The sequence below is a fragment of the Cyphomyrmex costatus genome, unplaced genomic scaffold, assembly GCF_001594065.2.
Source record: "Cyphomyrmex costatus isolate MS0001 unplaced genomic scaffold, Ccosl1.0 scaffold264, whole genome shotgun sequence".
In the NCBI taxonomy this organism is placed as follows: Eukaryota; Metazoa; Arthropoda; class Insecta; order Hymenoptera; family Formicidae; genus Cyphomyrmex; species Cyphomyrmex costatus.
This window is the reverse complement of record NW_017276736.1, coordinates 58,263-72,713: the sequence shown is the minus strand read 5'-3', so window position 1 is coordinate 72,713 and position 14,451 is coordinate 58,263. Positions and strand designations below refer to the sequence as shown.

At 38.8% G+C, this 14,451-nt stretch overlaps 1 protein-coding gene across 1 annotated transcript; it reads right to left on the bottom strand.

Moving 5' to 3' along the window:
• Positions 1-6,108: 6,108 nt before the first annotated feature.
• LOC108774572 (uncharacterized) lies at positions 6,109-8,307 on the bottom strand. Its single transcript, XM_018540712.1, has one exon. It carries the CDS (start codon positions 8,305-8,307, stop codon positions 6,109-6,111), a length of 2,199 nt encoding a protein of 732 aa, XP_018396214.1.
• Positions 8,308-14,451: the final 6,144 nt, after the last annotated feature.

Here is a 14,451-nt window from a genome sequence, read left to right as displayed (position 1 = left end):
CAAACTGAACCCTCTGTATCTTAATCTGACGTGCTCGAGTATTTCAAGGTCACAATTTTTTTTTGCATTTTCAAAAATCGGCCATGACTCTCGGTCGCGTCCAAATCGTCAGTTTTTTGAATAGGAGCTTCTTTAGGGTCCAATTAACATCCCCTATGAAAAACAACAAAAGTAAGGTGTTAATATTCGGTATAAACAAGCAACAATTTATCAGTTGACTGTTTATCAGTTGATTTGAAATTTAAAGAAAGTTGATCACAAGAGTAAAGGAACATGAGCGCAATTTGAGAGGTGATCCATTGAAATATTCTGTAATATCTGAACATTGCATTCAATATAAACATTCATTTGATTGGAATAATGTTCAAATTATGGATGTGGAGTCTCATTACAACAAGAGATTGATTTCAGAAATGCTTTATATTAAAGAACAGAAGAATGGCATTAATGCCCAAAATGACACGGAAAAATTAGACAAAGCATATAATATTTTGTTTTGATATATCTCATAATAATAAATAAGTTTGACATTTCGAATTGCTAAAATCATAATTTCCTTTATTCTTCTGACGACTGTCTTTTACACACAATGTATCTCTGTTGTAATAATATAATAATTTTATTGAAGAAAAGAAAGTTGCACATGGGCATCTAAAATTTATGTAAGTTAGATATACCTTCATGTTTAGTTTGGTTTTATTTATCCTCTATTTAAATCCTAATTTTATTAATAATTCCATAGAATCACGATGCGGAAACAGCTTTACTTGACAATTTTCTTTCCTTTATTTTACAATTGACCAAGAGAGAACATTTGACATCTGAATTATAGCTCATAGATTATTTGATTTATTATATGTATTTCGATATCTTTATGTATTTGAGACTGAAGAGGACTGCAGTATGCGTCGAAACGTTTCGTGTTTAATTATGAATTTTTTATAATAAATTAGTCAACTGATAAATTATTGCTTGTTTATACCGAATATTAACACCTTACTTTTGTTGTTTTTTTATAATATAACAAGCGATTTAATACTTATATCCCCTATGAAAATCTGACGCGTTCGAGGACATTTTTTTTCTCCTTTTTTTGACCCCTTCCTACAGCTAACCCCACCACGCAAACCGTCAGATTAATATTTATCCGTTATCAGAAACACATGGGTCGCTTACACTATTAATATCTGATACGCTCGAGTATTTCATTGTCACTGTTTTTTTTTACATTTTTGAAAGCCTGTACACGCTCCTCCCACCACTGAAACGGCTACATCATATACCTTTTTTTCTTTTTAGCATCTAATCTTCACAATCCAATAGGTCCCCACGCCGCTCGAGTAAATCCACATTTAGCCTCTCGGCTTCCCCTACTACAACTGTTGCGGAGCGGATCCGTGAGCGCTCGCTGCTATTGGTGTATTCTTTTAGATCATCCAATAGCAGCGAACGCTCACGCATCCGCTCCGCAACAGTTGAGTCTGCTGAACTTGACCAATGCAAACGTTAATTCGCGCTTACAACATTCCTACTTATTGATGAAGTTTACGAAATACAATCATTGATAATGTACGTTCTACAAAAATGAATTTGTTTAATATTTTTACTGTCTAGTGCATCCCTGTAGTCAATTATTATCCAATATCTGGAGACACGGTAGTGTCTCGGCGCTAAGCCAAGCGCGCGACACTGCCGTGCCTCCTTTACGCGAAACGGAGAATTTTTCGGGGTCGAAATGATCAGATCTCAGTAACGGCTGAACCGATCAAGTTCTACATACGCTCAATCGACAGGAAATACTTAAAATATATGATAAAAATACTTTCATTTTTTTTCTACGTGCCCTACGATGAGCGGAGATATCACGACGCAAAGTCCGGATCTGTGAATTTTCACGTTTTATTTTTAAGATCCTTCGTCATTGTCAACGTCGTCAATCAGAGAAAATGTCCATCTCGTTTTTTCGATAATAGAGGGCCTTTAACTTTATGTGTTATCTCACTCTACTATCATCTAACTCTATCTATTATATATCTAACCAGCAGACCAGTGTTGCATTTGCATGGTGTATCATCACATATAACGCGCGCGCAGTTTAACTCTTATAATTAAAAATAAAATATTATTCAATATAAAATAAAATATTTATTAATAATATTATATTAAAAACGATAATAATATAAAGATATTAGATCCGAATACATTGAAAGTTCTTGATGCCAGTGCTACAATCTTGGACATTAGACGAGGCCAGTATACATTATCCCAACTTTATGTCTGATTTGACTCAGACTAACTCGAACATGTACTTAAATACCTCGTTATGTGTATGCCAAGGTTAATTTTTTATATATAAGAATTCTTTTAAAATTAATACTCATCTTTTGTGATTTACTTTTAAAATATAAAAAACTGTTATTTGATAATTATTTTGATAGTTATTTCTCTCACCTAGAACACTATGTTTGATTCAAGGTTTTGGAGTGTAAGTTAACAAGTTTTCACGTATATCTTCATAAGTATACGTTTACAAATTATTATTCTAATTAATAATTAATAGCGTGAAAAAGGATTGTTATGATAATCAATTTCGTAATAACATTATACCAAAAAAATTTATTACATTTATTAGCATATTTGATTACATGTGTGTAATATTTTGATATTGGAATAATACATATTCACTTTCATTGCATTTTCTTTCAATAATAAAATGTATTATGTTAAAATATTTTAGAGAACATCAATGTAAAACATATGGAAAAATACCGTTCGGATACCATTACTAAGAAAGAGAAATCAATCTTAATACTAAATATTAGAAAGAAGCATAAATGATGTAAAAGAAGAATATTTATCCACTTTTATGTACGTTTATTATAAAGTTAATTATACAAAGTGTGTTCTATCTGTGATATGACTTCAGGTTCGTTATTGTATGATTCTTTCTAATGTTCAGTATTAACAACTTTATCATGATTTCTCTTTCTTGGTGATGGTATCCGAATGGTATTTTTCTACTATGTTTACATTGATGTTCTCTAAAATATTTTAACATAATACATTTTATTATTGAAAGATAATATATGCAATGGAAGTGAATATGTATTAATTCCAATGACAAAATCTAATACATATATATAATCAAATACGCTAATAAACGTAGTAAGTGATATTCTTCGCAATCTTATTTTTCACCTATTTTAATTTATCATTATTACTTTCACATCACATCGTTAAATTTTAATATATGTCTTTCAACATATTATTAAGATCCATAAGATGCTATAAGCATCAAAATTGTTAGATTGCTTGTCAATTTAACTAAGTGACGTTACTGCGGTAGTAAGTATGTATGCGTCAATGCTGAAAAATTATCAGCGTCGCGAATTTTGGGGGGATTACATACGCAGTATGTAAAATTCACACAATTATAATAAGCACTGTGATCCAGCTTCGACCATTATTGGCTTCTTCTTCTTATTTATTATTATACGGTCTTAAAAAGATTCTAGTATACCGTAATAAGTGTTTTGGTGTCATTACAAAACCGATTAAAAGAACAATCGTTCCTCACAATATTAATTATTAATTATAATAATAGTTTGTAAACGTATACTTATGAAGATACACGTGATTGAAAACTGTTTAACTCATACACATGAGAGCTCCAAAATCTTGAATCAAATATACTGTTTTAGGTGAGAGATCAGAATAACAGTTTTTTATATTTCAAAAATGAATCACAAAAGATCAGTATTAATTTCAAAAGAATTCTTATGTACTCCAAAATCTTGAATCAAATATAGTATTCTAGGTGAGAGATCAAAATAACAGTTCTTTATATCTCAAAAATGAATCAGTTCTACTAAATAGCAAATGTGATTAGTCAGTTTTACAGTCGATTAAGTAATTGGCGTTGGTGAAAATGGCCCAAATATTTTTTGACCAGCAGCACCCACTCTTAGCGCTTCTTTTACCTTTTTTATTTTTTTAAAAAGGTAAGTTTATATATACATACAAATGATACATGTCATTAAAATTAAATAAGTGTAAGGATGGTACCTCTTAGATCTTTAGAGATAGAATTTTTAAAGACTAGTTAATTAAACGATATATTTTATGGGAAAAATCCATATTATATGATCTTTTATACAAATGATAAATGTCATTAAAATTAAGTAAGTAATAAGGTAGAATTTAACTTGGCACCGACTATTGATATTAAAACTTTTATACAAATGATACATGTCATTAAATTAAAATAAATAAGGATACCACGTAGTTAAAATATGCGGAACAATTAAAAAAAAATTATTTTGCAATTTCGCGCTTCTAACATGATAACTCAAAATATGAGCTAAAAATGGTACCCTTATGGATTACGTGATCGATTATGACATTATATGAAAGATTATATTATGAAAGATTTACAGTTCATATGAAAAACAAAAAAAATTATGTGAATTAGTGTTAAAATAATATGTGAATTTTTCAATTTATTGACGCACTTGAGAATAAGCTTTATAGTGCTGGCGTGAGCTTTTCGATTAACGCACACTATTAAAAAATGGCTTCAATTCTTGGTTTTCGTGTTTACTACAACTTCCACAAATAATTTTGTCTAGCAACTCCACGGCGCGTACGTAAAATCATTAACTTCAAAAAAATTAGTATTTTGTAAAATTTAGTCACATGTTTCTCTATGCTTCCTATTTTTCGGGGATGCATGGCACATAATCGATCCTTGCAGTACAATTACATTAATATAAGAACTATATGTTCCAATCATATTTATGACATTTTTTGAAACGGCGCAATTATAATATGAATAAGAGCGAAACGTAGATTCAAAAGTCACAGAATAAATATCGTACTTTTCGATGTTTTAGTTCAGTTATTCTATTTTTAAACAATATAACAATGACACGAATCGCCAATATCTATATATGTACTTGCTAAGGGAAAAAATACGAAGAGAAAACATATTTTTTTTATACGAAGAACAACTTAGGGTAAACCCGGTATATACGCCGCACCTATCGAAAACTTAATTTATCAATTATTATTTACTATGTTTAAAGCAAATTAATTATACAAATAAAAACTTTGTATCATCTACTACTGTAAAAAAAATATTAGAAATCCAAAATAATTTATTTTTCATATTAAAAAGTAACTTTTTCAAGCCCCTGCATTTTTGCCATTTATCCCATAGGGGGGGGATAATATGGCCACTCGTATATAATTCATAAGAAAATCACAAATAATCTATAAATAAGATGTAAAATGACGACGTAACTTGCATTGTTTATTAATATATGACAATTTTTATTGTTCAGAATTGTTTCTTTTACGAACAACTTTCCACTGTCGGTCTGTGAATTCGTAATCTGAGTGAATCCAGGATCGAAATGAGCTACGCGTATTTTACTTGAACACTTAACTTTATTAATTCCACTAATTGTGACACTTAGTCTATAATTGAATCGCGTCGTGGTATTGACTATACATAACTGCGGTACGCGATATAGCGTACGTCTTGCGAAATTGCTCCGTCGTAACGAACTTGCCGTTGCCGAAAAACTTTATAAACCCGAGATTCCAGAACTTTCTCGATTGTAGACGCACGAGCGAAGCGAGAGCAGCGAACCTTTCTCCTCGAGCGGTTTCGATAGACAGACAGGGGGGAGAAATCGCAGACTTTGTGCAAATTCTAATCGCTACGCCGCGAAATCCACTTCATCGTGTAGACGCCGCACTCTCGCGCTACACAATAGAAGAGCGCACCGGATCGCGCTTATCGACCGATAATCGGTACATCTCGGAACATATACCACCCGCCTTGCGATGTTATGGTCACAATAGCACTCGCAATAAACATCAGAACTAGAACTAAACTACATTGAAATATAAATCTATTGGCTAGTGCATTAACTGTCGGAAGTCTCGTGGTCCGAATGGTTAGATTGATCATCTAGAGAAATTGGAAGCAGGGCCAACTTGGTGATTGGGCGCGTATATACTGATGAGGCAATTTTCACCGTAACAACACGGACCATCCCATTAGATCCCGGATGACAGTCAATGATCCTACCCAGTTCCCATTTAGTCGGAGGGAGCAAGGGCACCCACGTACGCATTGCGCAGTTTCTCGTCCGCACCCTTGAAATTCGTTCCTCTATCATTGTACAAAGCCCGTGGCAGACCTCTCCTAGAGCAGAATCTATAAAAAGCTGCAAGAAAGGCAGCTGTCGAGTAATCACATACAAGCTCTTGGTGGACCGCCTTTATGGCCATGCACACGAAAACCGCCACGTACGCCTTATGCGAACGGATTCCACGACCGCCCACCACGCGAACCGAAATTGGGCCCGCGTAGTCGATTCCGCAATTTATAAACGGACGAGCCGGGAGCGATACACGACATTCGGGCAACGCGCTCATAATTTGAGACGGTAACTCGGCCCTGATCCTTGCACACGTGACACAACGATAGATGACCGATCTGACGAGTTTTCTTGCCTGCAACATCCAAAAATTGTTACGAAGCGTTGCCAAAGTCATCATAATCCCGCCATGGAGACAACGTTTGTGGGCCTCCAATACAATTAATCGCGTTAACTGGTCGTTTCGCAAAATATACGGATGTTTTCTATTTTCATCGAATGTACTGTTACCCAAACGTCCTCCAACCCTCAAGAGTCCGTCTGCGTCCAGGAAGGGGTTTAAGCGTCGCAAAGGACTCTCGCGGTGCAACTCGACTCCTAGACACAAATGATGAGTCCCGTCTTTAATAGGTTCTATACTTCTAAGTGTGTGAATCTCCTTAGGGAATTGCCGTGTCTGCAGCAACGAGATCCACCGCCGTTTGGCGTGCTCAATTTCCTTCTCATTTAGTGTCAGAGTGTGGGAAGTAGCTGGCCCCCGCCTGTAGCGATCTAACCATCGAAATATGTAGACGGTAACCCTCAAAAGTCTTGGCCAAGACGAGAATCTGCTCGCTATATCACCCTCATTTGTCGCAGCGAGATGCACCCGGGCGCTAACCGTTTTCTCCTCTAATGAATCCGTCTCTGATAACGAAGGAATAAACGTTGGCCAATTCGAAACACTCTGGCTAAGCCAAGGAGGGCCGTGCCACCAAAGCTGCTCTGAGATGATCTCTTGAGGAGGCAGGCCACGAGATGCCAGATCGTCAGGATTTTCGGGGCCAGGCACGTGACGCCACGAGACTTCGGGTAATAAGGTGTGAATTTCGGAGACTCGGTTTCCCACGAAAGTTCGCCAATGAGAAGATTGCTGCCCTAACCAGGCAATGACAATGGTGGCATCGGTCCAGCTATATCGCGCCGCGGAGGCAAATTCTGGAGTGGAACTCAAGGACGCCGTGAGTCGAGCAAGTAAGCAAGCACCGTTGAGCTCCAACCGCGGTGTCGTCAGCTGTTTTATTGGAGCAACCTTAGTTTTGCTAGATAGTAAGCTAACGGTGACTCTTCCGGTCTCGTCTTCGATTCTTGCATATACTACGGCTGCATATGCCGATGAGGAAGCATCGGAAAATCCGTGCAATTCTACCTTAACGACGCCTGGAGCGAGACCGATCCACCGAGGGATTTCGATCTGGGTAAGGAATGGGAGTGAAGCATAGAACCTATCCCACGTCGTTCTCAAGGGCAGGGGAAGGTCGGTATCCCATTCCAATGGTTCCTTCCAAAGGGATTGCATGAAGACTTTCGCGACTATAACTACGGGGGCGAGCCAACCCAACGGGTCAAAAAGTCGAGAGATTATTGAGAGGACTACTCTCTTCGAGACGACAGGATACTCCTCCTGTATCACAGAAAATCGATATACGTCCGCTCCCGGACTCCAAGCTAAACCTAAAATACGTACACTTTCGTTATGGTCGAATGCCTTTTCGAGTGCCAAGCCATGATTGGTAGGTTCGATATCGTTGAGTAATTCTGGAGCATTACTAGTCCATTTTCTCAAGTTAAAACCGCCTTTGCGTAGCAGGGCCACCAATTGATTCCGAATTTCGCGTACTTCGGAAAGGTCGTGGGCACCGAACAATACATCGTCCACGAAGATCATGTCCCTTAAGATCGATGCTGCTAAAGGTGAGGCATGACCCTCGTCGTCGGCAAGCTGTCGCAGCACTCTCATTGCTAAGTATGGAGCGCTGGTAGTACCGTAAGTGACGGTTGCTAGCGCGAATTCCTGAATTGGGAAGTCCGAAGACGATCTCCATAAGATTTTTTGATATTTACGGTCATCTTCGTGTACCGAGATTTGACGGAACATCTTCTCGATGTCCGCCGAACATACGTATCGATGAGTGCGCCATCGATTGTGAAGCTGAGCGAGATCCTTTTGAAGTTTCGGACCGCTCCATTAATAGTCATTTAGCGACTTCCCGTTCGTGGAAGGAGCTGAGGCGTTAAATACTACTCTAAGTTTTGTAGTTGTACTTGAAGATTTAAGTACCGAGTGATGGGGTAAGAATACCGACTGATTGTCATTTTGACAGGCCTTCGTGTCCGGATGTATGTGTCCGAGTTGTTCGTACTCACGCATGAATTCCGAATATAATTTGCCTACGTCCGGATGACGCGCGAGTTTTTTCTCCATGGTTATCAGCATTCGCTCCGCACGAGCTCGAGTACTGCCTATTGAAATAGGAGGTCCTTCCTTAAAGGGGATTCTGACTATGTATTTCCCATCAGAACGGGAGTGAGTAGTGCGAAAATGATTTTCGCATCGGTTATCCTCCTCGGTAGGAGGTGTATGCAGAGGAACTTCTTCACATTCCCAAAATCTGCGCATCGATGCGTCAAGATCGAATAGGGATTGCGAGTGATGTACATGAGCCGGGTGTATCGAGGAACTTACTGAGGCTGTCGTGTTACCCGAAATAATCCAGCCGAAAATCGTATTTTGTGCGACCGGCTCGTCCCTTTGACCCCGTCGCAGGCCGTTTCGAAGCGCGTATGCATAAAGATCCGCACCGATAAGAAGATGAACGGGTGTTGCATCGGTTGGCCGTTTATCAGCAAATTGAAGGCCACGAAGATGTTTGTAATCGCTTGGCGAAGATTGAAATCGTGGCACGTATGTCGTCAGTGAGCGCACTATAAGCGCGTCTGTTGATAACGTCGGGCCCGTGCCCTGCGCTGGAGTAACCGTAATAGGGGCTGCCCGAGTTATTTGTTCGGCTTTATTATCTCCAATTCCGCCCATGCTCACTGCGACTGGATATGTCTTCGTGCCCAACAACTCAGCCACTTTCGCTGAAATAATCGTATGGATGGAACCCTGATCGAGCAAGGCTCTGACCTTAACGACCTTCTGAGAGGGAGAGGATACAAGGGCCCAAACTGTCGCAAGTACGACATGTGCTGGTTGAGGACCATTAAAGAAATGAGACTGCACCAAAGTAGAGTCTATAGAATTAGAGACTGACGGCTTATCGCCAGAATTCGTCGAGTCGGTCCCTTCATCCCCTCCCTTCTCCAATTCTGCGACATCAATTGGATGTAATAACGTTTGGTGTCGGTTACCACACCGAAAACACGAATATTTGCTCGAACATGGTTTACCACGATGCATTTGCAACAAACAATTTTTACATAGTTTTTTACGATTAATCATTTCCAAACGTTGATCTACCGACATAGTTCGGAAGGATGTACATTTATATATTGGATGATTTTCGGAGCATATACTACACTTTGATAGAGAGGCTTCAGAAAGATGAATTTGTGCATTCGCCTTTTGCGGTTTGGTAACGGGAGTCTTATTTAATTGTACTGAAGCTGCTTCAAACGCTCTTATCCGTGAATTTAAAAATTTCTCTAATTCATCAAACGTCGGAAATTCATCACCTTCCCCGCAACTAAGTTCCCAGAATTTGCGTGTCTCTTGGTCTACTCGCTGAGAAATAAGATAAACTAAAACATCGTCCTGTACGGGATGTCCTAATGTTTTCAATGCTTCGACGGATTCTTTCGCGTTATCTAATAATCTCCGTAATTCAACCGCAGACCCTGTGCAAGTAACCGCTTTAAGTGAAAATAAATTAGAAACATGAATGTGAAATAATCTTCGCTTGTTCGCAAATCGATCTTTTAATAACTTCCAACTAATATCAAAATTCTCCGCAGTAATTTGCACATTTTTAAGCAATAACGCGGCCTCTCCATCAAGGCAAGACTTCAAATAATGAAGTTTTCGTAAATTATCAAAAGAATTATCATCAACAATTAAGGATTTAAAATAATCATGAAATGTTGGCCAGTTTATATGTGCCCGAAAACCGTGGTAAGGTTATGCGCGGTACTTGCGCGAGTCGTTGTACTTCTTGAATCCGGTAGGGTGAAGGCGCCTGCGTTGCACCTGTTGACGGGTTGGCAATTTCACCAGGAAGAAATGCCTTGAAGTTGCTGATGCTGTCCAACACGTAGAGCTCCATAGATGCATACTCCCCGTTTTTGAAGTAAGTCATCTGATTCTTCTCCTGCTCGGTAGCCGCTAGTAGCAATCTCAGATTCTGTCCCAGTGGTGCTGGATGTAGCTGACTCGTGTATTCACTTGTTCTGGACTAATCAAGGCTCCTCCGTCGAGGATTTCCGTGACTCGTTGAATAGATTGGAAAAATTGGTCTTGTTCAAGCAACAGCAAACTCACCGATTCCTTTGAGGCTGGTACCGTCTGTTGCGTATCTGAAAATTCGCCTTTTCCTGGCATCATCATTGTATTACGTGTGTAACTTGGAAACTTACACAAATTCCTTCAAAGATTCCGTTCCTTCGTTGGAAGTTTATTGTTCACGTACTTCTATTGCACCTTTAATGTCCCACAAGTACGAATTCGCTTCCGTTCGAACACGTGGTCGGAGCGATTTAATGGCCGCTGTTCGAGATCGACCGCGCACCGCGGGCCACGTGTGACCTGCACGAGATTCACGTTTGTGCCTCGACGCGATCAATTGAATTTTGTCCGAGATTCGAGTGAGTTTTGAGCTCGAATAAATGTGTTCCACTGCACGTAGAAAGCTCAGTATCCTGGCAGGATCGCCAAATGTTTCTTTTACGAACAACTTTCCACTGTCGGTCTGTGAATTCGTAATCTGAGTGAATCCAGGATCGAAATGAGCTACGCGTATTTTACTTGAACACTTAACTTTATTAATTCCACTAATTATGACACTTAGTCTATAATTGAATCGCGTCGTGGTATTGACTATACATAACTGCGGTACGCGATATCGCGTACGTCTTGCGAAATTGCTCCGTCGTAACGAACTTGCCGTTACCGAAAAACTTTATAAGCCCGAGATTCCAGAACTTTCTCGATTGTAGACGCACGAGCGAAGCGAGAGCAGCGAACCTTTCTTCTCGAGCGGTTTCGATAGACAGACAGGGGGGAGAAATCGCATACTTTGTGCAAATTCTAATCACGCTACGCCGCGAGATCCACTTTATCGTGTAGACGCCGCACTCTCGCGTTACACAATAGAAGAGCGCACCGGATCGCGCTTATCGACCGATAATCGGTACATCTCGGAACAAGAATGAAAATTGAAATACAAATAGGACTTAATACAATTTTTTTAAATAGCTTCAAATCTTTGAAATTAATCTTTAAACGTTTAAGATTTATCAACATTTATGCATTAATGCAATGTATAATTGTTAGAATTAACAAAAACTTCTTAAATAGAGCGTCTGTGCTGCGGCACAGCATCCCGCTCGCTAAAAATGCCATATATCCCAAATAGATGGGATATATATGACAACTAATTAAACAAACAATACAGGAGCAAAGCACTTGTATTTTGCTATACAACATGCTTTACTATTCCTCTACACATATGTATTGCAAAATAACCACTAAGTCTTTTACACGCTCTATAATAATCATTTTATGTAGATTATAAATTATGATGGCACTACTTATTACAGTAAAAAATCGATTTAACTCGCAATAATTTCATTAATATTAACAGTAAAGAACTGAAATCATAACATAATACTAATATACCATAAAGGCATGTAACAAAGTAATTGACGGAAAATTATCCCCACTCCTTCTATTTTTTCTGACTTCTGCGGCGTATTTCCTGACGCGGCGTATATACCGGGTTTACCCTACATTCATAACTACATCACAGTTTCTCAAAAATTTAAACTACGGTGGATTTGTCCATATATGTATTGTTACGTCCGGAGAACTCCACGATTCTTTTCTTCCGTGGAACGTTAGATAGATAACAAGTATATTAACGAAACTAAGTGTAATAAGGAGTACGAGAAAACCTAAACAAATAATATCGTTTCTTCCTGCTTCTTACTTCAAATTTTAAGAGAAACGGATGAGCAGATATCGACAACTATTAGATGATTAAAGAAAATTTTTCTCATTAACAAATTCAGCTACCAGACGCTACAGCTGGCCGCGTCGCGAAGTTAAAAGACCAACCGCCACTCATAGATCCTATAAGAAGCTTATAGGTCAGCGTTCGATACTGCACACGCGTTTCCGGTTTAAGATTAAACCATTTGAATCTTCGATACATCAGCACACATTTGACCTAAATCATTTCTACTCCCAAAATTTGATTCTCGCAAACAAAGAAGGGCATATTGCCCTCCGCCAGTATAAATATGAAGCCGCGAGACTACGAAAAAGACTTCACTTCCTTAGTTCCAATAGTGCGGATCAAATTCTTGACAGTTAGATATTACATTTAGAACCAGTCTCAATAGAACTTTCGCACTCAGTGATTCGCGTGTGACATTTATAAAATTTCGGAGTTCCTGTGACCAAATCAGTAACTACATCCAGCCAGTCTAGGACCTTGCTTCATCATAGGCCCCGACCTTCAAGGGACTCCGGTAGCCATCCATTAACACCCCATACATCCAAAAAGTAAGAAGTCAATTTTTTCGTTGTTTTATTTGACCATCTACTATATCTCTCTCTCTTCTCCTTCCCTCTTCATGCACGACTCTCTCTTTTCCTTTATTTTTCCGAATTGCTTAGCGTTTAACGCCTCAAGCGATTTACTTTCCTTACTCTTTATTTCCTGAATTGCTTCAGCGTCTGACGCCTCAAGCGATTCTCTCTTTTCCTTTATTTCCTGAATTGCTTAGCGTCTAACGCCTCAAGCGATTTACTTCCCTTACTATTTATTTCTGAATTGCTTCAGCGTCTGACGCCTCAAGCGATTCACTTTCCTTACTCTTTATTTCTGAGTTGCTTCAGCATCTAACGCCTCAAGCGATTCACTTTCCTTACTCTTTATTTCTGAGTTGCTTCAGCATCTAACGCCTCAAGCGATTCTCTCTTCTCCTTTATTTTCTGAATTACTTAGCGTCTGACGCCTCAAGCGATTTACTTTCTCTGCTCTTTATGCTTTCTTCCTTCTCTCCTTCATTCTTGCTTTCCTTCTTTCTTTCTCTCCCTCTCTCTCTCTCTCTCTTTCTCTCCTTGGATTCTTCTTTTCCTGTTTAAAATTTCCTAATGAGAGATGGTCATAATGGTAGATGGTCTGGAATAATAAACACCGAGCGGGACGTGGAAAGCGGAGCAGGATTGAACGTTTGCGCCGACTGAGAGTTCCAACCGTAACAAGGGTTCAATCAAGAACCTCCTCAAACGAGACTTGTCAAGTGCCAGGGAATATCAGAACACCAACAAACAATAACGAAATACAACCACAGACAACAATGAACAGTATATCATAGACTTGACCGAAACCGAGACTCTTCCCCTTCCAGACTCTACATCACTCTCTTTTCCTCCTCTAACCCCAATTTCATATTCCCCCGTTCCTTTCGAACCAGATATTTCTAATAACGAGTTATACCTCGAATTAGAGGAATACCTCAATACTCAATCTCCCTTTCCCTCATTAGAACCTTCAACATCATATATATACAAGCCGTACCTTATGATTAAAAACGCGTACAAATATTAAAACAATAATTCATAGAAATGTTAAGATTAGAATATAAACAATTCTTTCGATGTTAAAACAATAATTCATAGAAATGTTAAGCTCGTATTGATCAATTAACTAATAATTCATTTTTAAATTGTTCACCATGCAATAAAAATAAAAATCTTATTTTACGTTTAAATTCCTGTAATTTATTCAGAACTTCCCTCGACTCATTCCTCATCCCACTAAGTCGCACGGTCCGATCCCTGATCAAAAGGATTAAATTCCTTGATCTAAAAGGGGACCAACGGAGACACAGTCGCAGGACTGGGTAATAGCGTCGCACGCTGACGTTGACCCACATCTCTCACCTTATTGCGTCTCCGACTTGTGGCACGCGTCTTGAAGCGTCTGCCACAAGAGCGGTGTCAGTTGCGTCCTCCCATGCCCCCTCCTCAATCCTTAAAATGTCCTATGCAATAAAGAATCCTGGGGCTTGGACG